The sequence below is a fragment of the Eleutherodactylus coqui genome, chromosome 8 (genome assembly GCF_035609145.1).
Source record: "Eleutherodactylus coqui strain aEleCoq1 chromosome 8, aEleCoq1.hap1, whole genome shotgun sequence".
NCBI classification, from domain to species: Eukaryota; Metazoa; Chordata; class Amphibia; order Anura; family Eleutherodactylidae; genus Eleutherodactylus; species Eleutherodactylus coqui.
In genome coordinates, this window is record NC_089844.1 from 118,213,574 (window position 1) to 118,239,859 (window position 26,286).

General features: G+C 44.2%; 1 protein-coding gene across 1 annotated transcript in view; it reads left to right on the top strand.

Annotated features, from left to right (window-relative positions):
* DNAH3 (dynein axonemal heavy chain 3) overlaps positions 1–24,702 on the top strand; it is a 379,066-nt gene extending 354,364 nt beyond the window's left edge. Inside the window, exons 56-61 of the mRNA XM_066576291.1 lie at positions 406–560; positions 4,584–4,751; positions 7,673–7,815; positions 9,193–9,397; positions 20,689–20,826; positions 22,634–24,702. Of these exons, the coding sequence (XP_066432388.1) occupies positions 406–560; positions 4,584–4,751; positions 7,673–7,815; positions 9,193–9,397; positions 20,689–20,826; positions 22,634–22,987 (1,163 nt within the window). The 3' untranslated portion in view covers positions 22,988–24,702. The remainder of the gene's footprint in view (positions 1–405; positions 561–4,583; positions 4,752–7,672; positions 7,816–9,192; positions 9,398–20,688; positions 20,827–22,633) is intronic.
* Positions 24,703–26,286: the final 1,584 nt, after the last annotated feature.

The window sequence follows — 26,286 nt, forward strand, 5'->3', positions numbered from 1 at the left end:
TCATGCTCCTCTGGGTAATATGCAAATAAGGGAGATATAAAGGAGTTTACCAGAACTAACATATTAATAACCTATCAGAGGGTCACTTACTGCTATATTGATAAAGCTTTAGTCCTCTAATGTAGAATTAGTATTAATGCTACATGGATTCTCATTACAGTTATTCAAGGAACACTCTAGGAAAATCCCATACACTGTGTTATATCTTGTGCGGGGCCTGAAGGTGCAGTGTGTGGCTTCTATCTTCAGTTTTTTCGGATTGTCTCTTTAAATCATCCTTCTTTGTAAATGTATTCTGGTGGCTGTATTAGCCATTATAAGACATGCTTCCCCAGTTAAAGTAGAGATTGACTGTCTTTTTCAACCTTTTATGAACTGAAATGTATATTCATTGTGTCCGTATAGGTGAATGTAACTATGGAGGAAGAGTGACGGATGACAAGGACAGACGTCTCCTCCTGTCGTTACTCTCAATATTCTACAGTAAGGAGATACAGAAGGACAATTACAGACTTGCACCAGGAAATATTTACTACGTTCCCCCATTTGGCACTTATCAGGTATTAATCATATCAATATACAGGTATACTCCAATATTGTTAATGATGAAACTGACAACTGGACACAACTAGAAGATGGCATCCAGGGAGTGATATGGTTATTGTATAGCATTAGTACATGAGGAGAATACTATGTAGTATAGATTTGGAAAGAATAACTTCCACTAAGCTACATCACTGCTTTATACCATCTAGATCCACGGCTATTAACATCTGTAGACTATTTCTCATCTTACAGATACCAACTGAAAACATGGGGGAAGAGAATATTGATTCACTGGACGCTGCCAAGGCATTTGATAGTGGGGAGTGGGTATTCCTATGGGAGATGATAACTAAGATGGACCTTCAGACCTGTCTTTGCGCAATGGGTGCAGATGTTGTACATCATTGTACGGGCATGTGTTAATATTAACAGCAGCGTCACTGACACCTTTCCGTTACATCGTGGGACCAGACAAAGATGCCTGCTTTCCACACTGCTTTTGTGCAATTGCAATAGAAGCCCTTGCAAGTATAATAAGATTACATCCAGATATCATTAGTTTTAAGAGGGGAAACACAGAGGAGAGAATTGCATTATATGTGGACGATGTCCTTCTGGGAGACGCTGGAAAATCCCCGGCGACGGCTATAGCTGCAATGACTGAGTATGGAAGGTATCCTGGGCTTACAATGAACTGGAATAACTCTATTATAATGCCAGTGGATACATCAGAATTGACATTTAACATAGAAGGGGCACCTGTCTTCAAATGTTTGGGGGTGTATGTAATGAAGTCGGTCTCAGACTATGCAAAACTAAATTTAGACCCACGGATACTCCGATTTAAACAGAAGCTCAATATCTGGTGCAAGCTCCCTCTTTTGCTGATAGGCAGGGTAATCTCATTAAAATGATTTGGATGCCGCAGTTATTGTACTTGTTGCGCAACTCACCCCACTGGATTGTCAAATGGTTTTTCCACAAAATACAGTCTTTTTAGAGATCTCATATGGGGAAAAATGTGCAAGCATAAAGTTGGAGACATTGAGTAGAGGTAAAGAGGAGGTGGATTAGCTCTTCCCAACCCTTGGGCATATTTTTTGGCATCACAAATGCAACACCCTAGGGGCAGGGAGACAGAGGTGCCGGATGCTGCTTATCATTTATGAACGCAGTCTTTGGAGGTAGGCCTCTGTTTGAGGTGCTAGAAATTTTATTAATATCTGTAATGAAGGCATGCATACCAGGCAGAGTGAGATGTTAAAAAAATGAATGTTCATAAGTTTGTGCTGGCTGATGTAATTGGTACAGCGACTGTCACTGCAGGATAGATATTGCTACTATATACCCCGATACAAAACTGTTTAGGCTCCAAGAATCCAGCCAGAATCAAAGACTGGTGGGAGGCAGACATTGGACCTATAGAGGACGATCATTGGGACAAAGTGCTGCAGATGCTACCCAAATTATCCCTAAGTGAAACACATGGACTGTCCCAGATATACTTTATACATACAGTCTATCTCACCCCCGCTTTCTTGCACTCCATAGGAGTAAGAGATGATCCCCTGTGTGCAAGATTTAAAATTCACTCCGGTGGTCTAATTCACATGACGTGGAGATGCCCCAAATTGAATAGATACTGGACCAATGTGTATTATCTAATTAATAGTGTCTATAAAATCAGTTTGGAATTTACACCGTTGGTTGGCATACCCGGCTATGTGAATGATTTACCCATACCAGAGCCAGAACAGACTGCCGTGGCAAGGTTACTGTATCTAGCAAGAAAATTGATTGTGCAACACTGGTTAGATGAATCTCCCCCAACATTACAGGAATTTAGAGATAAGGTTAATAGGATACTGCCATAAGTATAGGGAGAAGGGAGTATATCTTAAATGCAAAGTGGTACATAAATTCTATGAGCTATGGTCTAAATGGCTAAACTCTTTGGGAGTAGCGCTTTTAAATATGCTTAATATTAATCTGTTAGGCGGCGGAGCCCTGTAACGGGGATAAGAGGCTCTGCTTCAATTGGAAAGGAGACAGCTGGGACATCACGGTCATCATTTCTCTGGATTCAAGATGGAACTTTATATTTTTCACAAGAGATAGACTTGGGGGTGTGGGGGGGGGGATTGTTGTGGGTTGATTTGTTAAAACAAAAATGCTCAATAAAAATTCATTTAATTAAGGCTACATCATTGCACTTTAAAGGAGTTGTACCAGAATTACAAGTTATTCCCTATTCTCACCAGTGAGACCCCTGCCAGTACTGAGAATGAGGGTCATCCCTTGTTCCCTGTCCTCCTCACGACAGGGTTTCTGCACTCCCCGCAGTTAGGAAGAAACTGAATGGAGCGCTGGTTGCGCAAGTGCACTAGTATTCCATTCACTTTCAAAGGGACTGCAGAGATAGCAAAGCAGGTGCCACTTAAAGGCCCTTTTACACTCAACAATTATCGCTGAAAATTCGTTCAAAAGCCATCTTTTGAGCAATAATGGTTGTGTGTTAATGTGTGCCCATCGTGCATTTATTGTGCACTTTTCATCCATCCCTGACTGCAGATCAGCATGAAATCCTTGTCCCTGATAAAAGGGACCGCACTCTAAGTTTTCCGCGGGCAGCACTGATAACATTCTTCAACAGCTGTTAACAGCTGCTGTCCCACTGGAGAACAATAGTGATGTATTTAGAGAACAGATCACCCGCTGTTCTCTAAATACATGCAAATGAAGTACTAAAGGGCTGATTAGCTCATTAGTACCTATGCAAAATGATCGCTCAAAACTGTCAGTCTCTGATGAATTTTGAGAAATGAATGGAGTCCTAACCATGCATACTCGGCCAGCACTCCATTCACAGTGATGTTACTGTGGGGAAGAAGCGATCCCCCGAAGTGACGGAGTGGGACACAGGAATCCTGTTCTCGGGAATGGCAGGGGGGTCTATGCAGTGAGAATCCTCACCGATCAGCAAGTTGTCCCTAATGCTCTGGATAGGAGATAACTTGCAATTCTGGTATGTCCCCTTTAATGTATTTTGTGGCCCCTATGGCACTGCTCAGAGATTACTGTTAGTGAAAAACTAATACAACATTCTAAGCTAAGGACCCTTAAAAATCATTGGCAATGTGCTTAATATGCTGTGTCAGATTTCCAGTAAACTGGCTTTAGAAATAAATGTAAAGCCTATTACTGTAAGGGCTAATACACACAAGCATATTTTCGGTCCATGTTGCTAAGATTTGCAGAAGAAAATAAATTGTGGACTGTTTGGCCCAATGTCCACTTGCACACATGGATTCCACTACTGAATCCAGCAGCGGAATCCAGCTGTGCCCACAGACATGGACAGGAAAATACATTTCTTACCTGTTTAGATCCAGCGCAGGTCTCCTCCATTCCAGACGAATTTTCTTTTTTCAGCACAGCGGATGTGTCCGGACGTGTTGGCAACGTGCCAGACGCATGGGTAGTGCTTTTTTTTAATCTCCTGCTTTCCCACATATCCGCAGCAGGTCTCCAGTAACAGCTGTGGCTTTGACGCAGATTGCATGGCTTCCATTGCAGAAAAATGGAGCATGCTGAGATTTCTTCCCGCGCGTGCGATCCGCTCACTGGGGAAAAAATCGCATCCACATGCTCTAAATTGTATTGCGGATGCTAATGCATTCCTAGAGCTGCGGATCTCCCTCGCGGGTGACTTGCATGAATTTTATAATTAAAATCCGCCCATAGACATTGGGCCTTTGAGTTTTTGTTTTGCGGATGTGAAAAACATACAGAAGTAAAATCAGAAAAATTAGACCTGCTAACACAACACAGGTGAGTTTTTAAGCGCTCAAGTGAATTAGCCCTAAGAAACCATTGCTAACATTTCTGTGCTTAGGCCATACACTGTGCACTTTAACTAAATGTAACTATGATTAGGACATCAGTAAAAAGATATGACATAATAGATGACACTACTATGTTGGCCTCTTTTTAGATTCTAATTTTATTACTTACACTTTTTTTCCATTTTCTCTTAGTCTGTAGTTGATTACATCAGAAGTTTGCCATTGATTACTCATCCAGAGGTATTTGGGCTTCATGAGAACGCTGACATTACTAAAGATAACCAGGAGACTAACCAGTTATTTGATGGTGTCCTTCTTACTCTGCCCAGGCAAACAACTGGCAGTGGCAAATCCTCACAGGTGAAAACACTCCTCATTGCATAATCTAAAACTATATTGCACTATGATGAATTCTCCCAACCACAACTTGTCTCTGCAGAATTTGACATAAAGGCATGTTTGGTTACTTGCTCCCCCCCCCCCTCCAACCCCATACGTTTTCCATACCTCTACACAATCTCCCCATCTATAGTATCTCAGATAGTAATTAGGCCGCACACTGTAAATGCCACTTTTAGTGCCCTCCATACAGTAAAAGTGCCCCCTTTTATTCCCCTACTCAGTAATAATAATCGCCCATTTTATGCATGAATTAATAATGCCTCCTTTAATAACCCCATCAGTAATAGTGCGCCTTTATTGCTTATCAATAATAATACCTCTTTTCTGCCCCCACACAGAAATTATGACCGTTTTCTGCCCTCATTATGCCCCCTTATGTCCCCATCAGTAAATACACCTCCTTATGGCCCATAAGTAATAATGTTCCCTTTTCTTGCCCCCACATGGTAATAATGCCCCATCATGTTCCCCTTCAATAATAATAATATCCCTTTATTCCCAATCCGTAATAATGCTGCTTTTTAGATTATAAAATTTAAACAAACAATATATTCCCCTCTAACACTTCTCCCGTCGCTCCACTGAAATCAGGTCCTTCTTCACTTCTGGGTAGTGCAATCATGTGCTACACAGCAATTGACCACTGTCGCCATTTCTGGCCTTGGGCGTTGAGACCAGGGATTGGTCACAGTGGTCCCTTGCCATCTAGCACATGATGACGCCACCCAGAAGTAAAGAGGAACCAGAGAGCTGGGGGAGGTGAATAGAAGTATAGTTTGTGTTTAATGTTATATCCTGTGCCCACTTGGTAATTGCATTCTCAGGGAGGATCAGTAGCCCATGTCTCTCAAGATGTGGGTCCAGTAGCATCCACTATGGCTGCTATGACAGTATTCACGTCTCTTAGTAGTAGATATGATCTTTGTCAGGATTTTTAGCTTCATGGCTGTGACTTATCTTTTCCTATCTTGCATTATCGTAAAAGAGGACTTGAGACTGTGTTGTACATAGCAACTTAAAGTCATTGTCCTCCATTGAACACCAAAGCAAACCACTTTTTTAGACCCCCAAACCATGCCATTATACTGGATAGTAATAGTAATATAAAGATGCTCATGTATAATCTGTCTGATGCAGCATAATGTAGAAACTGAACTTATAACATAGCAAATGCTGCATGTAAATTACAGGTGAAGAGTCATCATTTGCACTGGGCTGACTATAAACATGTCCATCACAACACTGTGTCAGCTGCTTAGTATTCATAGACCACCCTACTTTGGACATTTCATATTTATCATACATGCCTATGACCATCACCTGCTGCACCCATTCCTGCCGTGCTTACATTATAATACTTTCTGGGCTGTTATTGAAGAAATCAGGGAGTCAAGAGTGAGTGGCATCACCTGTCAACGTTACCACACGTTGCTGTCAGCAGTCCATCAGCCTGTCTCCTGCATCATCTCATGATTGAATCCCACCTGTCCGTGTCTATTAGTTTCCTTCCTGCTCCTGTTTTGTGACTTGGTAGTTACACTATCACAGTGATTGCCATGAGGTACTGCTGAAATATATTTTCTCAGGGAACACCTACCATAAATTAAGCTGGGTCTTGTGAAGGTAGGGTTGATAGGTAGGGTCTGTGACAAAGGCACATATGCGGACATTCACACAAATGCACAGTTATTGCTTTTATAACAATAGAAATTCTATCAATAGCAGCAGCATTATATAACATTGTAACACAGTATGTAAGGCCAAAAAAAGACACATGCCCATCCAGCTCAGCCTATTATTCCCCAATGTTAATCCAGAGGAAGGCAAAAAAAACCAATGAGGTAGAAGCCAATTTTCCCTATTTAAGAGAAAAAATTATTTCCTGACTCCAAGCAGGCAATCGGAATAATCCCCGGATCACTGACCCTTCTAAAGTTATTAGTGATTATTACATATGATATGTATCGCTCAAGAAAGACGTACAGGCCCCTTTAGTACTCTTTTATCGAACTTGGCATCACCACGTCCTCAGGCAGGGAGTTCCATAGTCTAAAGAACCACCTTCTATGACGGTGTAGAAATCTTCTTTCCTCTAGAAGCAGAGGGCACCTCCTTGTTACAGTCACAGTCCTGGGTATAAATAGATCATGGGAGAGATCTTTTTATTGTCCCCTGATATATTTATACATAGTAGGTCGCCCCTCAGCCGTCTTTTTTTTAAACTACATAATCCCAATTTTGATAACTTCTCTGTGTATTATAGTCCTCTCATTCTGTTTATTACTTTTAATTGCTCACCTTTGTACCCACTCAAGTTCTGATATGTCCTTCTTAACAGTGCAAGTTAGATGTCCTTATTAGCAGTACCAGCCCTATGGGCCTGACAACACCCCCTTAACTCTGTCAACAGAACTAGCCATGTCCCTATCAACAGCGTTAACATCAAATCTGTATCTACAGTGCCAGTCTATCCTCCTATCAACAGTGTTTGCCCTGTGCCTATATCAGCAGTGCTAGCCCAATGCATCTATAAACACTGCCAGTCCCATGACCCTATCAGTGCTAGACCTATGCTTCTATGAAGAATGCCAGTTCAATGCCCCTCTTAAAGGAGTTATCCAGTTCTAAACTACTGATGGCCGACCAAGATCCCCGCTTTTCAGCAGGCTGGTGTCCTCATACACTTAGCTAATTTCGACAGGAAGCAGACAGCTGATCAGCGCGACTCCTGCATGGCAGATCCAAACTGATATACTATTGATGGCCTGGCCTAAAGATAGGCCATCAATAGTTTACAACTGAACAGCGCCATGTCCTTCTTGGTATGAGGGAAGACCCCATGTACGTGCCCTCTCTCTTTACCTCCTCTTTGCCAACAGGAAGTTATTGAAGATCTGGCAAGAGATATCCTGAACAAATTACCAAGTGATTTTAATCTGGAGATGGTGATGGAGAAATATCCAGTTGTTTATGAAGAGTCTATGAATACAGTGCTTAGACAGGAATTAATACGATTTAATAGGTAAGTCAGTATTTAAGTCTACGCAAATAGCAAAGTAGAATGTTGCATTATGGTAGTCAGTGAAACGGAGAAGATTCGTAGTTAACACCACTTCTTGGGCTACTTTCACATGATGTTTTTATCTCCAGTGCCGTTTCCATCTCAGCTTTCTGTCTTCTATGCAGAAAACTGTATAGGGACACAACCATAGTGTTTAATGTGTTAAATGGAAACCACGTGAAACGACAACCAAAAAGTTCTCCATCTCTGTCAGGACGTAAAAAAGACTAATGGAGACGAAAACCATATGAAACAGAGACCAAAGAGGTCTGCATTTCATATATTGAACATGATGGTTCTGTTCAGGTTTCGGCCCCGTGCAGTTTTCTGCATAGTCGATGAAAGCATAAGACAGAATTGACGTCCTCCGACACATTTATAAAACAGTTTTTAAATGGCAAAGATCACACACCTTATCAGCACCAAATGAATCTGTATTTGGCATAAGTATTGGTCTTTAAAAAACTGTTATACACTGTATGGTTGGTCTGACCTGGCATAGGCTGGCAAACATCATTTTGCATAGAAAATTGCATGACCTGTATAAATTGGGCGTGCTTTTATATCAAATTAAATCAAATCTGAAATCTGAAATCTTTGGACTACTGCAAAAACATGGCAGCCAGATGCTGTCTACATATGGAACATGTGCTTTACACTTTTTGTTAATGATATGTCCCTGAAGGGGTGCATTAAACAAGGGGAGATATAAAAATAAAAATGTTATTTGTACTTCACTAGACTCATTGGATGACCAGAATGGACAATAAATCATAGTGGTGAATTATTTGTAGAGAGTTAATGGTGGCAGATGGGGCAGAAGTTTTAATAAAGACTAATGGGTATTATTGTGCTTTCCATATGTCCAGCACTTTATCATCCCTAGTTTAATATGGCCATACTCCCAGACACCCCTTCTATCTCCATCTTACACTATGGCAGATTTTATAAATGTGCCCTCTGTGCATATCTCTACTTGGTGAATAAAATGAAGTGAGCAGAGAAACATCTAAGAGATATTCCCTTATTACTTATGTATGTCCAATGCTGCACAGTGTGACCGAATATGTTCTTCGGCATCAGTGGAGCACAGAAGCTTTACCTACTTACATGAGATCTAGCCAAAAGGTACAAGCAGTTTTGTCCTTGCAAGCTCCTGCTGCTAGATTTGCATGCGTTTAATTCCAGAGGGTTTTGGGACTTGTGCTTTGTTCTAGCTGAGGTTGTCTGACTTATCACATAGAACAGACTGCATATGCCTCCACTAATTTCTTGCCAGCACTAAACCGTTCTGTCATTTCTCATGCTGAAAACCTCCCGCTTGTTCTTTGGCCACAGGCTCACAGAAGTTGTACGGAGCAGTCTGATCAATTTAGGCAAAGCAGTAAAAGGCCAAGTGTTAATGTCATCTGAACTGGAAAACGTATTTAACAGCATGTTGGTGGGAAGAGTTCCTGCTATGTGGGCAGCGAAATCCTACCCATCCCTGAAGCCACTGGGCAGCTATGTGTCTGACCTGCTCTCCCGACTACAGTTTCTACAGGTACTGGCTGGGAACTTGCAAGTTGTGATGTCTTTTCTTAATTCATTTTACAGATCGCAAATTTAAAGAGGACCTGTCACTAGAGATGAGCAAGCATACTCGTTAAGGAACAGTACTCAAGCGAGTATTGTCCTTTTCGAGTACCTGCCTGCTTGTCAGAAAAGAGTCGGGTGCCGACGGGGGGGGGGAGGGGAATGGAGATCTCTCTCTTCTCTCCCAACCCCCCGCTCCCCCCTGCTCACTCCCGCAACCCATCACTCACCCCCACCGGCACTCGAATCCTTTCTGATGAGTAGGCAGGTACTCGAAAAGGACGATACTCGCTCGAGTATTGTCCCTTAACGAGTATGCTCGCTCATCTCTACCTGTCACCTTTCCTGATATGCCTGTTTCAGTAAATACTTGTATTTCCATAAAATATCTATTCTGGAGCATTATTTCTGAGAATTGGGTATTACTATGCCCCTCGTCCATAGGGTGTGACACTACACAGCCTGACACTATCAGAACTGACTTGACAGTGTCACAATATGTAATGGTGGTCAGAAACACTATATTTTCTCCTTAGAGAGAGCACCTAGACGGTGAGTGAGGAGACTCAAAAGGCCATTCATGCTCCTCTGGGTAATAAGGGAGATGGAATAATACCTCCACAGTGCCACCTATTGGAAGGTAGCATTTCTTCAAGCCAAAGTTAGACTCTTTATACAAGCCTTGTAACAATGACTGGGAATTAAAAGCAAAGCCAGACTCCAATAAGTGATAGTGACATACCACATTGGTGAAGTCCACAAGTCAGTTTTTAAATACATTATACAGGAGAAATAATACACAGAATGCCAAAAAAAAGCTGGACAAATGTTCTTTTTTCTAACTCTTTTTTATTGACCTTTCCATAATATTATAACATAAATAGCAAAACAAAATATCCCAGCAATGTTATTCAGTACAGTTGAATTACATTTGTAAATAATATCTGTGACTCAAGTAAAATAGTAAAACTTTCACAAAAAATAATAATAACCACCAACATGCGATGCAAAAATGGAAGTACCCTGCTGCACAGACAGTATTTTCTAAATTTTCTTTCTTTTTCTGTACCATATATATCAGTTATTGCTTATATGTACATATATATTTATATGTATGTTACCAGATATAACTTACATTTAAACCCCCCAAAAAACAGCTGATTAAGGCCCCCTGTCCACGGGTGTTGCGGTATCCCACGGCGGATCTCCGCCGCAGGAGCCGCCGCCCAGTAGCAGGAGCCGGCAGACGGATCTCTGCTGGTCAGCCTATCTGACAGATAGGCTGACCGCAGAGAATCGCAGTAATTCGCAGCATGCTGCGAATTGCCGTCCGCAAGTGGAGAATCACAATGATTATCTGCTCGTGGACACAGGGCCAGCGCTTTCCATAGCAACATTATGGAAAGCTGCAGAAGGCGTGATTCGCGGCGACTTACCACCGGCAAAATCACGTTCGTGGACAGGGGGCCTAAATGAATTAAGGTGGAAGCCATTGGCATGTCATTATGTGTCTTTCTTTGGTTCTTCGTTTACTAATTTAGGACTACCCTGAATCGAAATCCAGAATTATATTTACCCCCTGAATAAGGCCTAATTCCCACGGGTGGATTTCCGCGGCGTTGGCCTGCAGCTATTAGGTTCTATTAAACCTAATAGCGCAATGCTCACGGTGCGGAATTCCGCTGTGGAATTCCGCCCCGTGAAAGCGCCCGCAATCACCTGCGGCATGTTCTGTTTGCCGCGGGGGTACGCGCGGACGGCTTCCATTGCAGTCAATGGAAGCCGTCCGTCACGCTATCTTCCACTGTAGCACAGCGGAAGATAGCGTGAAAGTGCTTCCCCGCCCACCGCCGGCCCCATCATGTGACGCTGTGGGCATGTCTTGTGACGCGGTCGCCACGTCACATGACACTGCCGGCGCGTCATGCGCTCTACTGCGCATGCGCGCCGGAGCGTCATGCGGGACGTCGGGCGGAGGATCCGGAGGTAAGTATGGGGTCTCTCTGGGCGCGCCGTGCCGGACTCCGCTGCAGAATTCCGCTTGTGGAGCCCGTCATGGCCGTGGGCACTTCTCCTGTATGGTCAAGGATTATTGCTTTCTGTTATTTTTAATCTCCCCAAATTGTTCACATCGTCTTGGATATAATACCAGGTTGTTTTGCTAAATGGGCGCGTGCACTCAATGATTTCGTTTGGGTCCAGAAACCTTTCTATAAAAACTCGACATTTCTTAAAAAACTTCAGGGCTTGGGATTCTGCACATCTTTCTATTTCCAGTCTCTCCATTCTCAGAAGATACCTTAATTGCTGTAGTATATCCGATTTCTTTGGGGATTTGGCTCGTAACCAGTTTGTCAGCAAGCACCTTTTGCTTATTATAAGAATAGTATGTATCATACCAGAGTTTCTGGTGTGACTAGGGAGAGAGTGAAATACGCTGACTTGTGGTGTTAATTGTAGTTCGCGCAATATTAATTGTGTCTCCACCCAAAATTCTATGCATAAAATCGGATTTTGGTTGGGAGCATCTAGGGCATGCCTGCAATCTGGCAGGATGTCTGGGATGCGTGGGGATGTCAAAGCCGTATATTGCACTTTGTATAATTTTAAAGTACGTTTCCCACCATCTTTCGTTTGTTATGGCCTTTTTTACAGCGACCCATCCTTCAATTATCCCTTGAGATATCTCAGGGGCCTGGAGTTCCTGCACCCATCTCTTATACAGTGAAGCATTGTTCAGCATTATCCAGCCCTCCCTGAATTTAGCCTATAGATCAGAAATCGAGTGTCTCTTTGAGGACGTTCGTATGAATAAGTCAGTTGGGTTGATTATCGCAAAGAGCCAGCCACTGTAGTTGCCAAAGTTTCCTGGATGTCAGGAGAAATCAGCTTCGCCATCTTGATGGCTAGCATTTTGTAATCCACCACTGGCGCCTCTTTCTTTGAGAGGTTATCAGTCTCTGGTGTTGTAGGAGAAGAAGGGGGCGTAGTAGGCAAGAATTCTTCCTTATTTGTAGCACTATGAACTGGCGTTGATTTTGGAATCGATTTTGGGTTGGTGTCCAATTGCTTTGCCTTGGATCGATCCATTCTAAGGATAAAATCCTCCATGCAGTGCTGTATTAGGCCCAATGCACATGGGCGGAAATTCCGCATCAAGATTCCTTGGGGAATTTCCGCCGTTGCATGCTGCCATAGGATTGCATTAGTTTATGCAATACTATACAGACAGCCGCTGAAAACTCGCGTGATAACAAAATTGTGGCATGCCCTATCTCAGTACTAGCTTTGCAAAGGCTTGCACTTCGAAGATGCCGGGCAGGTAAACCGGGGGTCACTGCATGTGTTGCATCCCGCTGTGAGAATCTCGTAGTTGGAATCTGACCCGGCTGTCTGCATTCGGCCTTAGGTACATATATGTATGGTGCACTGGAGTGGTATCTGGGGGGAGCTTTGATTCTTGCTGTACTGTATCAGGGATTAGCTTTCAGCATGTCAATATATTATATCATTGGGTTCATAGCTCTCCGGGCAAAGCTGTGCCCCTCAAGTTGTCATGGTGATTAATTTCATATATTTAATACAGGATGTTTCTGTAGCATCCTAACCAAGGCTGCAGCCTCGTCTCATTGACTCCCCTGCTGCTTTCCTCTCTTATCCTTTAATCCTGTTCCTGCAGCTCTCCTTTTCAGACCCCCTCACCTCCTGTAGTGACCGGTCACCAAGTGTGTCTTAAGATAGCCGCTGTATTTCACAATAGTGGGCCTGCGCACTCCTCTCAGACCAGCAGCTTCAGTACCAACCTCCACCACCTAGAATCAGGTGTCCAGAATCACCTACAGCGCTCCCTGCCACGGGCTTCAGTGCCAGAGGAACGGGATCGCCAGCAGCAGTGGAAGCAACAGCCTGTGCCTCTAAACTTTACTTCCGACTGCCGCAGTCGGCAGCAGGTAGCGTGATGCGGTGACTGCTGTGTCGGGTAGTGCCTCTTAGTTAACTTGCGCTGCACCCCTTCGGGTCCCGCTAGTACGGCAGTGTGTGAGACGGTGATGCAGCGTTGCCAGCGGCTATTTGCAGATTGGTTCTGGAGTAGTGAGGATGGAGCTCGTCTCCTCCACTGCCTCACTCCATGGCACCGGAACTGGAAGTCTACAAATGTTATTTAATGGAAAATATAATTATTTACTAGAGGAGTAATATCAGATTGGCGTGTAGCTAGGGAAGTAGGTAGGGCACTTGCCCCAGGGGCAGTTAGGTAGGAAATGGGACGGGATGTAGGATAAGGGTGTTTAGAAGTTATTCCTTCCTGTTCCCTCTCTTGCCTGTGTACCTTAAAAGGGATAGTCCCACAATTGACTTTTTATCACCTATCCAAAGTCTGATGGCAAAGACCCCCACCAATCTCAAAAACAGAGTTCCGATGTCCCTCATTTCTCTTCACTGCACCCCTGTCCGTGAGAAGGAGCTTGAATGGAGTAGTGGCTGAGCATGTGCGCTGCTGCTCAATTCCTTTCAGTGGGGCCAAGTGCTTGTACTTGAGTATCTCCAGCAGCCTCACTGAAATGAATGGAGTGGTAGCATGTATTTTTGGCAATGTTCTATTCGGCTCATTCTCACTGCGGGAGGTGCAGTGAGGAGACAAGAGGGCCCCCGGTCTCAGAGATCTCTGGGGTCTCAGTGGTGAGAGCCCAAAAATCAGACTTTTATCACCTATCCTGTGAATAGGGGATGAAGGTCAGTTCTGGTGTGACCTCTTTAAGAGGGGTGTCCAGTAACCGGACAACCCCTCTTCAATAGGGCTACATGTATTAAAGTAATAAATTGAGCTATACTTACCCCTCCACTGCCTTCGCAGGAAGTAAGTTGACTGATGCAGCCTATCTATGTCACGTTCCCAAAAGTCCTGGCATCATGGCACTCACATCCTGAGTGCCGATGCCAGGAGAAGAAGCGATGACACTGCTGCCTCTGATTGGCTGCAGCTGTCACCTGCACTTCTGTGACATCAGCTGTCATAACAAGTACTGGGACCACAGCGGGGCTACAGCGCTATATCCCAATGGTGGGTGGGGGGTAAATATAGTTACGTTTATTATTTTAATATATGTAGCCCTATTGAAGGGGTGCTGTCCGGTAACCTGTCAATCAATTTAAGTTACGGTAGCCGGAGCTTCTTAGCAGCCACTTGATCGAAGCAGTAGCTTTGCCAGAACAGACAAAAGGGAAGAGGGAGAAGTCTGCAAAGAGGCTCTGTCTTGTGCTCATCTACAGTGCTAGGGTTTAACCACTCTATAGGAAAACTAAGTAGGTGGAATATGTGTAACTTCAGATATGTCCTCCCTTAAAGGTTATGGCCACCTTCCTACACTTATTTTTTTAAATGCATGTATTTTTGCACAAAACAATTGCAGTTAGCCTTAATTTTCAATAGTTTTCCTCCTGTGCTTGTAGTACATAGCTGTACTCTCTACGCTGGAGCCTCAATTATTTGCAGAATCCATCAGTCCGACCAGTGCGTCCTGCAGCTGTGGGTATTCAGTTACAACAGGAAAGCTGTACACAATAATGTCACACAACTGGGTAGAGTCCATTAGGGATATGTCCACACATAGCGTGTATGCTGCTGATTTTTCACAGTGTGGATTTGCATGTGAAAAATATGCAGCATTCTAAAATTTAATGAGATTTAATGAAAGCAGCGTAACTTGAACTGAGCATCTCAGTTTATGATAAGGATTTTCACCACCAATTTCACTCCTTCTAAGAAGCAGGGTGAATTCTGCAGCAGATCTGCATCAAAATCCACTGCAAATCCACATGTAAAGGGAACCTGTCACCAGGTTCATGCTGCCCCAACCATAGGCAGCATGAACTCGGGAGAGATATGCCCATTACACCTGTGTATGTTTTATTCTGAAATGCTGCTGTGTTTCAGAAAAAGCATACTTAGAAGTTTGAATCAGACTGAGCTCTCTGAGCCTGCAACATCAAGAGTGACAGTTCCTCTCGATGCTTGTCTGGGCGGGCTGAACCTGGTGATGGGTTCACAATAACACATGCAGATTTGGCCACGGATCCATCACAGATTTTCTGCTACGGGCAGGATGTCCTGTGTGCACTTCCTCCTAGGGCTGTCTCAGTTTTTGTGCATGTAATACACAGTGGCAATCTCCCATTCACTCCCTGCTTACACAAGCCGTGCAAAATATGTACACAAAAAAATCTGTTCTATCTTGGCGCATATTATGCCTGCATACACACCAATATAGTGCATAGAGATTGGCGGCACACAGCAAGTATGTGTGAGCCCGGCCTAAAGGTCCATTTGCACGGAGCGATGATCGCTCAAAAATGCCTCAAACGACAGTTTGAGTGACAGCTTTGAGCGATCATTTTGCATAAAATATTAAGTAGCTACTCAGCTACTTAAAGGGGTTGTCCCGCGCTGAAACGGGTTTTTGTTTTTTTTTCAACCCCCCCCCCCCCCCGTTCGGCGCGAGACAACCCCGATGCAGGGGTTAAAAAAGAACACCGGACAGCGCTTACCTTAATCCCCGCGCTCCGGTGACTTCTTACTTACCCGGTGAAGATGGCCGCCGGCATCTTCTCCCTCGGTGGACCGCAGGGCTTCTGTGCGGTCCATTGCCGATTCCAGCCTCCTGATTGGCTGGAATCGGCACGTGACGGGGCGGAGCTACACGGAGCCCCATTGAGAAGAGGAGAAGACCCGGACTGCGCAAGTGCGTCTAATTTGGCCATTAGACGGCGAAAATTAGACGGCAACCATGGAGACGAGGACGCCAGCAACGGAACAGGTAAGTGAAAAACTTTTGATAACTTCTGTATGGCTCATAATTAATGCACAATGTACATTACAAAGTGCATTAATATGGCCATACAGAAGTGTATAGACCCGCTTGCTGCCGCGGGACAACCCCTTTAATAGCTTATTAGTGTGCAAATTAAGCCTTTAGCTGAATGCAGTTAATAGCCGGAGGGCTCTTATCTGCATTCAGCTTCTTTGTTCTCCAACGGGCTAAATAGCTGAAACAATGCTATCAGCACTACCCATGGAGAACTCAGTGTGCGGTCCTGATAAGACCATATCATTTTTAGGCTGGCTTGAATTTAACGATCAGCTAGCAGTGCACGAAAAGTGTACGATGGCCGCGCATTTAGACGCAACAATTATCACTCAGACGATCATTGCTCTGTGTAAATGGGCCTTTACTGTTCTGCAACCTGAGGACTTTCACTAGAATTAACAAACTGTATGACAAGAGACAATGATGCAATAGCTTAATCCAAGCATGTCTGCACAATTGTGTAGTAAGATGTATCATCTCTGCTCTATCCTGTTTCCCACAGTGTAGGCGGCCACTGGGGCAAGTCGGTTTATCAGCTTGTGTCAAAGGCAGATGTCTGGTCCTATAAGTTTCCATATGTGATGGACGCTAACTGCAAAGCAAAATGAAGCAAACTAATAAAGAGAAATAAATGCACAAAACATTTGGTGTTAAATGTTCACAACTTTATTAGGTATATTACTCTGACGGCCACATTTAGGACTAAAAACAGATGGCCGTGTTTTAGCTCCGTTATGACCACATACCGTACGAAAGTGAAACCATTGATTTCAGTGGTTTTGTTTCCAGTAATGGGATTCCCGTGCGTTATTACTACTCTCGAGAAAAGATAGGACTTGCCCAATCCTTCTTGCACGTAGTTACTACTATGTACGAGAAATATAGAGGAGGACTTATCTTCCCACATTTTTTTTCAAACTTTCGAGCACTAGTGCGGAACCTGGTTTATGCGCTAATATACTCCATAGTTGCGAGCGTATTAGCGCATGGCCCGTGTGTTTTTGCCCTAAGGCCTCCCTCACTAAGGCATTTGGCAAAGTGCCGCGTTTTCAATTGCGGCGCTGTGCTGAGATTTACTTTCGTTGATGAGGTGAGTTAAACACTGAAAAATAGAACAGACTCTGCTCGAGTGCCTGTCTAAGAGGCTCCATTGAAAACAATAAGAGAATTATATTGCGATTTACCACGGCTATGAAAACGCTGCAGTAATCGTGGAAAAAAGTGCCTGCGTGAGGAAGACCTTAGGATAGGTTCACATGGGGCGTAATTGCCGCAGAATGTCTGTGCAGACTTTCTGCACGGAAATTCCGCCTGCGACTTTAATCCCGAGATTAGCCAGCAAAGTGGACGAGATTTGCAAAGATCTCGCCCACACACTGCAGCCGATCCGTTGCGGCCAAGCCGCGCTGAAATTGACATGCTGTGCGGAATTCAAAGACACGGCATGTCAATTCTTTCCTCGTTTCCATGGCGGGCACTCTCCTCTCTATAGGGAGCGATGGCCGCAGTGGAATGCAGGCTGCGAAGTGCTCCAAAATCTGCTGCTAAAGGCCGCGGGTTTTGAAGCTGCATTTCTCCCGCGAAAATCTCGCCGTATTTCCGTGCGATCATTCCGTGACATTTTTGCAGGATATCGGTCCAGTGTGACCCCAGCCTTTATAGTTGTGAATCCTCATTTCAGTTGCTTTAATTAGAAGTCAGGCAGATTGTTATGATATAGGCAGGTAATCACATGTAATTTGCTGTCGTGTGTACATACTGAAATAATAAACTACATTTTGCACATATGGTATGTTTTCACAATTTCTAGTAACTATTTTATACATATTGATGCTGGAAACAGAGGGACTTGCTTCAGTCCTTGGTTAAATAAAGGACTTTTTTGTGCAATTTGACTGTGACTCGCTAAACACATGACTTTGGGGGGAATTTATCAAGGGTTCTGGAGTTGTTTTCTGTCTTCAGAAAGTTGCACATTTTTCTGCTAGTAGGATTTTACTCAAAAACTTTAGGGCTTTTTGCTGTTAAAGGCCTCTCACCCTGCTTACCAAAGTGAAGGGAAAAGTGGGCAAGATTTGAGTGGAGTGAGGTTTCTAGACAGATTTAACAGATTTAAGACTTTTTTGTCACCACCTCATTCCAATAGCTGGGTGGCTTAAGTGACTCCAAATCTCTAGACATACATAAGATGCGACTATTTTATCATCAGTGGACGCCATTTCATAAATTTGATGCAAATAGTGGCAACATGGTCTCCAGAAAAACTAACTTCATAAAAACTGTACATGATAAATACCCCCCATAGAGTCTATAGTAAGACTAACACACAGGATACAGCCATGTGGAGTATGTTATAGACAAGTGCTGCCCTCTTGTGATATTGTTTGGTACTGAATATGTACTTCCTGCACAGGTTGTTTTAATGAACCTCTTTAAAGGGGTTGTCTGAGATAAAATATTTTTTTTTTACAGACTGGTCCCCCAGTATGTAAACATGAAAAAGTCATGAAGCTCATACTCCCCGCTCCGCATGTACCCTGTTGGCGGCTCTAGCTCTCTTCACTCGTAGTCACAGGTATATCAGCAGCAGCACTTTAGGGATAACTCAAACTCCCCTGGGGTCTTCCAAAGCCTTATTTAACAGGCGAGGAGGGAAAAAATGCAAAGCCCAGCAGGGTCCGGATCATGACCCACCAGACCCTTGCACAGGTCGAAATGTCGCCAGTTTTTTATGGAGGAATAAAACATTCTTTGGATACATCTGATGCTGTCTGGACTATATTCTATAAAGGTCTCTTCACTGACGTCAGACTTGCAGGCTCATGCTTGCCATCTCATAAACAGGTTGCTGCAGCCAATGTCGGCGCACAGTGATCATCACTGAGTCCTGTCTTTGGCTGCAGCAGCATGTTTATTGGACATCCGAGGCTTGACTATAGCCTGTAAACAAAACAGCATAGTGGGGGACTTGTGGGGATCGGTGAGCATCAGCTCTATGAGCTCTTTATTATGTTTACACACTGGGGTACCAGCTTGTAGAAGAAGTATTTCATCTCGGACAACTCCTTAAAGGAAGCGTCTAGTTGTGGCCATAATCGGCAGAGGATTATATTTTATATGACCTGGTGTTATAAGGGGTTAAAGGTTTTATCTAGGGCTTTAGGCATAGAGTTGAAATAATTGTGAGCGATATGTGCTCTACATTTGTAATGTACTCACTCTTGAAGCTCTGATCTTAGGACTTCTATTTATGTATGCTCATCTTTGGCTATAAGATATTTAGGGATTTGGACGTATCTCATGTCTATGGACAAGCAGATATAAACAAACTTTCCCGCTCCCGCCTACCACAGTCTCCAAGAGCAGCAAAGGGGAGACCAAACGCTGATAATCCTCATTCATTTCGATAGAAGAAAGACACTTTTCCATTATAGACATCACCAGAATTTAGATTCTAGCAGTCACACCTATCACCAACTGATGCTCAGTGTTGTCATCAGAAAAAATCAGCCCCATATGTACAACCAGTCAGGACCCATGATCCTCTATTATGTCCATCGCATCCAACTTGAACTCTGTTGCATATTGGTTTTGGATACATGAGGAAAGCTGTTATGTGTTCTCAAGCCAAAGGACCCACTGATACTGAAGTGAAGAGAAATAGTATGACTTTGATACAACCTCTCAAGCTATTACCATAAATGTTGTTTGTCCGTGGAGGAGAAAAAACAAGATGCTAATGGAGTCTGGCTTTGTTTTTAATTACCGGTAGTTGCTACAAGGCTTGTATAAAAAGTCTGACTTTGGCTTAAAGGAATACTGCCTTCCAATAGGTGGCACTGTGGAGGTTTCATTCCTTCTCCTTTATTTGCATATTACTCAGAGGAGCGTGCATGGCCATTTGAGTCTCCTCACTCACCGTCTAGGCGCTCTCCCTAAGGAGAAAAGATAGAGTTTCTAACCCCCATCTCAAGCCCCTCACTAGCAAAGCCAGACTCCTACTGAACACCGATGAAGGACAAACACCCTGAAACAGCTGTCTGTACATGGAGTCTGGCTTTGCTTCTAATTCCCAGTCATTGTTACAAGGCTTGAAGGAATGCTGCCTTCCAAGAGGTGGCACTGTGGAGGTTTCATTCCATCTCCCTTATTTGCAATTGGGGCCTGTGCATTGTGAAATCAAGGGCACCATTGTGGGAACCATGTTTGAATTAGTTATTACATAGACCCCTTTTATTTTATAATCTAAACTTCACAGCTCCCATGTAGGAACTGATAGATCTGAGTAGATCTTATGTATATCAATATTTTAATGAATACATTTTTATGACTTTGCTTTACTTCAATCTTTACTAATCTGAAAAGACTAATGAACTATGTATACTCCCCACAGGACTGGATAGACAATGGGCCTCCCAAGGTATTCTGGATTTCAGGATTTTATTTCACTCAGTCATTCCTGACTGGTGTCTCCCAGAATTATGCTAGAAAATACACCATTCCTATAGACCACATTGGATTTCAGTTTGAGGTAAGAGAACACGATTATTATATAATTAAAGGGGTTCTGCTCCTTACAAGATCTTCACCTTACTGATCCTCTGCTGGCTCCTCCAATCCCCTGGGTCACCTCACCTCCAGTCATCTGGATCCTCTTCTTCCTGTGACAAAGCGTATATTGCCGTCATTCTGCTTCCTACAGGTCAGTGTATGCTGCGTTCACTGCCTAGCAGGGAATGCTGAATCCTCGGCAGCCTGCTTTACTGTGCATGCGTGATATCTCGCTGCTAGTGTTTCATATACTAAATGAATGTGCACTAAAGTAGGCTGCCGATCTTTTGTCGCTCCCTGCCTTGCAGTAAGTGAACTGCAGCTAATGGACCCTCCAAAACAGGAAACAGAGGATCCGGCCGGCTTCCGGTGAGGTGACCCTGGGGGACTGGAGGAGCCAGGGGAAGATCGGTGAGGAGAAGATGCGGTAAGATGACTGCCTGCGGAGGAATAGGTAAGTATTGATTTATACAGATAGTCCCCGACTTGCGAACATTCGACTTACGAATTTCGCTAGATACGAACTATCTGTCCTGCACAGTATGATGTAATGCTATGGCATTACATCATACTGTGCAGGGACCGGGCAGGCTTCTATCAAGCCTGATAGAAGCCTGTCCGGTCACATCGCGGTTGCTGGGCAGCCGGGGGCCTTCTGAAAGGCCCTGGGGCTGTCTATGCAGAGCGCCTAGCAAGCCGTGCGCTTGATGCGCACTCTGCATAGGCAGCCCTGGGGCCTTTCAGGAGGTCCCCGGCTGCCTAGCAACCACACAGCGTCCCGCGATCTCAGCATGGGACGCTGTACGGGCCCCCTGAACGTCGGGTGCAGGCTGTTTCTTACAGCGGGCACCCGGCGGCAACAGTTCCGACGAGCCGCGCCGCTCGTCAGAACTGTTAACACTTTAAATACCGCTGTCAGGGCGGTATTTAAAGTGTTAACAGTTCCGACAAGCGCCACGGCTCGTTAGAACTGCTGCCGCCGGGTGCCCGCTGTAAGAACAGCCGGCACCCGACGTTGTATGGAGCGGGATCCACCCACGATCCCCTCCATACAACCATTTGTTCGACTTGCGAACAAAACGGACTTGCGAACGGGCTCCCGGAACGGAACCTGTTCGCAAGTCGGGGACTAACTGTATATATATATATATATGTATATATATATATATATAGAGAGAGAGAGAGACACACAGACACAGACACAAACAAAAACAAAACCCCTTTAAGCTTAATATCTTCTTTCTGGCTGGGTGTGGACCAAGTTAGACCGCCTTCACATGTGGTGTATAAACTGCGGGCTTTCCATAGTAGAAAATCCGCAGGGGCCAAATACACACTTTAGGTGCATATTTGGCCACTGCAGATTTGGTTGCATTTTTAATTGTGCATCTGCCGCTGATTTTAAGGGAACCTGTCATCAACTATGAGCACCATAGATAAGTTCAGTGTGCGCACACCAGCTTGACTCTTGAGGTCCCAGCCCCTCTCCGCCCCCTGCCACTATTTGCAAAGGGTGGAAGGGGGGGGGGGGCTAAGTCCCTGAACTCAGGATAATTAACGGTGATTTGCACTATTGGCTTATCTCCTCTACATTTTTTACATTGTTACTTGAATAATGAATTTTCCATGTAATGGTTTTTTGATGAAAAAAGTGGGAAAGCAAAAGAAAAGGAAAAATACTAGAAATCAAAAGTTATTATCGTCTAGGCCACATTCTTGTTTCATGTATTTTGGAAAATGTTTTGTGGTCATCTTATGTTTTGGTCACCTTATATCTGTCATTTTAGGTCACTTCGCATGAGAACACAATAGACAAGCCGCCAGAAGATGGAGCTTATGTTAAAGGACTCTTCCTAGAAGGGGCTCGGTGGGATAGACAGAAGATGCAATTAGGAGAATCTCTTCCAAAAATTCTCTATGATTCTTTACCTGTTATATGGCTGAAACCAGGAGAAAGTTCCATGTTTGTTCCCCAAAACTCATACTCTTGTCCTGTGTACAAAACCAGTGCAAGACGAGGAACGCTGTCAACAACAGGACATTCCACCAACTATGTCCTCCCCATAGAGCTTCCCACTGACAAGCCTGAGAAGCATTGGATAAACCGAGGAGTGGCCGCCCTATGCCAGCTGGATGATTAGTTCATGGGTGAACAATCTCCCATTTATTGATTGTTTGCTCTGCACAATCTCTGTTCTTTTCCAGAATATCCCACAATCAATATGTGCTTACACTGTGCAAAATGTAGGAAAGTAAAATAGATATTACTGTACTGTTATAAACTGGAATGAAAAGGTAATGTCTTGTATATGATGTCTTTTATTATTCAGAGTCTCTGTGAAGTAAGTGTTGTTATACTCTCTATCTAAGGGTGCATTCACACGAGCGCATATACGGTGTGTTTTTACGCCCATTCATATATACGTCACCATCTGAGGCGTTGGTTTCCAATTTATTCGTTCGCACGGGTGATTTTACGGCGCGTAAAAACGGCAACACACAGAAAATAGAACATATGCGACCGAAATACACGCCAATACATATTCGATGGCCAAAAAGATAGTTTAAAAATTAGGAACAGACGAGAATACGCTTTCTAGCTATGGTCATGATCGCCGAAAAACGTTCTTTCCGGCGATTATACGCTGCGGATGTGCGAACGTAAATACGCCTACGCTCGTGTGAATGCATCCCAATAGTGGTCTGTCATTTTGCTTATTACATACCCACCTAGAGTGCTGAATTTTTTCTTTTAACTCCTACTTCTTTATACAACCGAGGTTATTTTATTACCTGGGGATTCAGACACCATGGGACATTTGTTGGTGGATGACACCAGGCGAGTCCATTCCAATTCACATATATAGACACATAATCCTCTCTCCACACTAAGGAACAAGGTGATGTTTAACCCCTTAGTGACGACCAATGCGTGTTTTCACGTCCTGGGTGTCTGGGCAGTAATCTACTTTTTCCTGCTTGAAACAAAGGAAACTGTCTTGAAAGTGACATTTATGAAACAAAAATGTAATTTTATTTACTTTTCACATGCTTCATAATAATTTTTACAAAAACTGTGGGGTTAGAATGCTCAGTACACACATAGATAAATGCGTAACAGGATCTAGATTTAAATGGGGTTACTTGTGGGGGGGGGGAAGGTGTTGTATCGTTTTGGCACCTTGAGCAATGGGGCATGGAATATATTCAGTTGTGCCCTGATTCCAAAAGGTGTTCCCTCCATTGCAGGCCTAGCCATGTGTCCTGTAAGCACAGGACAATGGGTATGCTTCTGAACACATGACAAACAGGGGTATCCATTTTGGGGGGCAAATCCTCATTTTCATTTGCACTATGGAAAAAAATATCTTTAAAATGACCTATTTGCAAAAATATAAAATTTTTATTTTTTTCCTCCTCTAAATAGCATAGTCTCCCCCCCAAAAAATGTGGGGTCAAAATACCTCTGACACCCCTCAGTGAAATGTATTAAGGAGTGTATTTTTTTTTAATAGAGTAATTTGTGGGGGGTATCAATGATTCTGACACCTATGAGTCTTTGCAATCTTGTCTTAGGGCTCTTTCACACGGGCGTATTTTTCATCAGTATTTTGTGAGCCAAAATCAGGAGCAGAACTTACAGAGAGAAAGTAGAATGGAAAGATTTGCATTTCTTCCAGATTTTAGACCCATTCCTGGTTTTAGCTCACAAAATACTGATGAAAAATACGCCTGTGTGAAAGAGCCCTTAGTGTAGGGAAACAAAATGTTCCTCAAAATTTTAGTGATTAATGTTAAATTTGTAAATGGTTAAAAAAACTAAAGTTTTTTAAATGTGCTTCCAGAATAAAGTAAACAGACGTGTGTGTGTGTGTATATATTTATATATATTAGTGAGACACTGAAGGGGTTAATTTTATGTTTACGCTTTCTTATAAACACAGGCCAAGCCTGTATGGACTTTATATGCTGTTGCGGTCTCTGACTGCTGCTCACATTGCAACCCCGTGCTCTACTTGAGCTAATTCTCCCACATATGGTGCTTCAGAGCGGGCGTTGAGCAAACGCAGTCTTAAAGAGACATACCCAAATATGACAGACTGTCATATTGTGCTGACACTGCATGTCCTGGGTGAAAGTGGCAGGTGACCTGCATAAGAAGGCCGCTACCATAGAGGACCTGGTCAGACAGATCGTGCAGGCCAATCTGCAGCAACAGGAAACAAATCGCCTACTGCTGGAACAAGTGGCTGCACTTCGTGAGGCGGTGGCTATGCAGTGGACTGCGATTGCTGAGAGGCCAAACGCAAACCTGCAAGGGGTCCGTGGTGCGCAACCATCCGCGAGGGCCACAGTGCAAGCCTTGCTGCAAAAGATGACTCCTACGGACGACGTTGAAGCCTACTTCAGCATCTTTGAGAGGGTAGCAGAGTGGGAAAGGCTGCCTATGGACCAGTGGGCGGATGTAGTGGCACCTTTCCTGACACATGAACCCCAAAAGGCCTATTATGACCTGAGCGAGGTGAACTCCCGTGACTACGCCAAGCTAAAGGCAGAGATCCTGGCTCATCTGGGGGTTACCATGCAGGTGCACGCACGCCGGGTCCACGCCTGGACCTTTTCGGAGAGCCTACCACCAAGGTCCCAGATGCATGACCTTGTCCATCTGGTGACAAAATGGCTACAACTAGAGAAATGCACTCTGACTCAGTTGATCAAGAGGGTCGTCCTGGACAAGTTCATCCGCTTCTTGCCGCCTAGGATACAGCGCTGGGTTGGACAAGCAGGACCTACAGACGCAGACCAACTGGTGAACCTGGTATCGAAATATCGTGCCACAGAGGAGCTGCTACAGTCTTCTTCCAGCCAGGGCATTGCCAGGGAGGCCAAGTCAACCAAGGTAGCTGGTGAGACTGCTCCGTTTACTTCTGGCAGGAGGCGTGAGGTAAAGGGAGCTGGCTCAGAGGCGGAGCCAGTGGCTTGGCCTCCACGGGGGTCTCGTGACGAAGGTCCAGGCCGCGTACAGTGCTGGAGGTGCAATGAGTGGGGTCACATAGCAGCCCACTGTCCCCTTACCGCCAATCCCATGGACTGCAGCACCTCCAGACGTGTGTCCTTATATGCACGCCCCGTTCTGGCCGCTGAGACTGAACCACAGGTGTGTACTGTGTGCATTGGGGGTTATTCCGTTTCGGCTCTGCTGGACTCTGGAAGCCTTGTGACTTTGGTACACGGAACTCTGGTCATGTCAGGGACATACACCGAACGGAAAGTTGGAGTGCTTTGTATCCACGGGGACACTCGGAAGTACCCCACCGCTGTTATTTGCATGGACACATCATGTGGAACAACTACCCATGAAGTGGGGGTGGTTTGCGCGCGTAATACATAAAGTGATACTTGGAAGCTACTGAAAATTAAACAGCTGCGTACATCAATG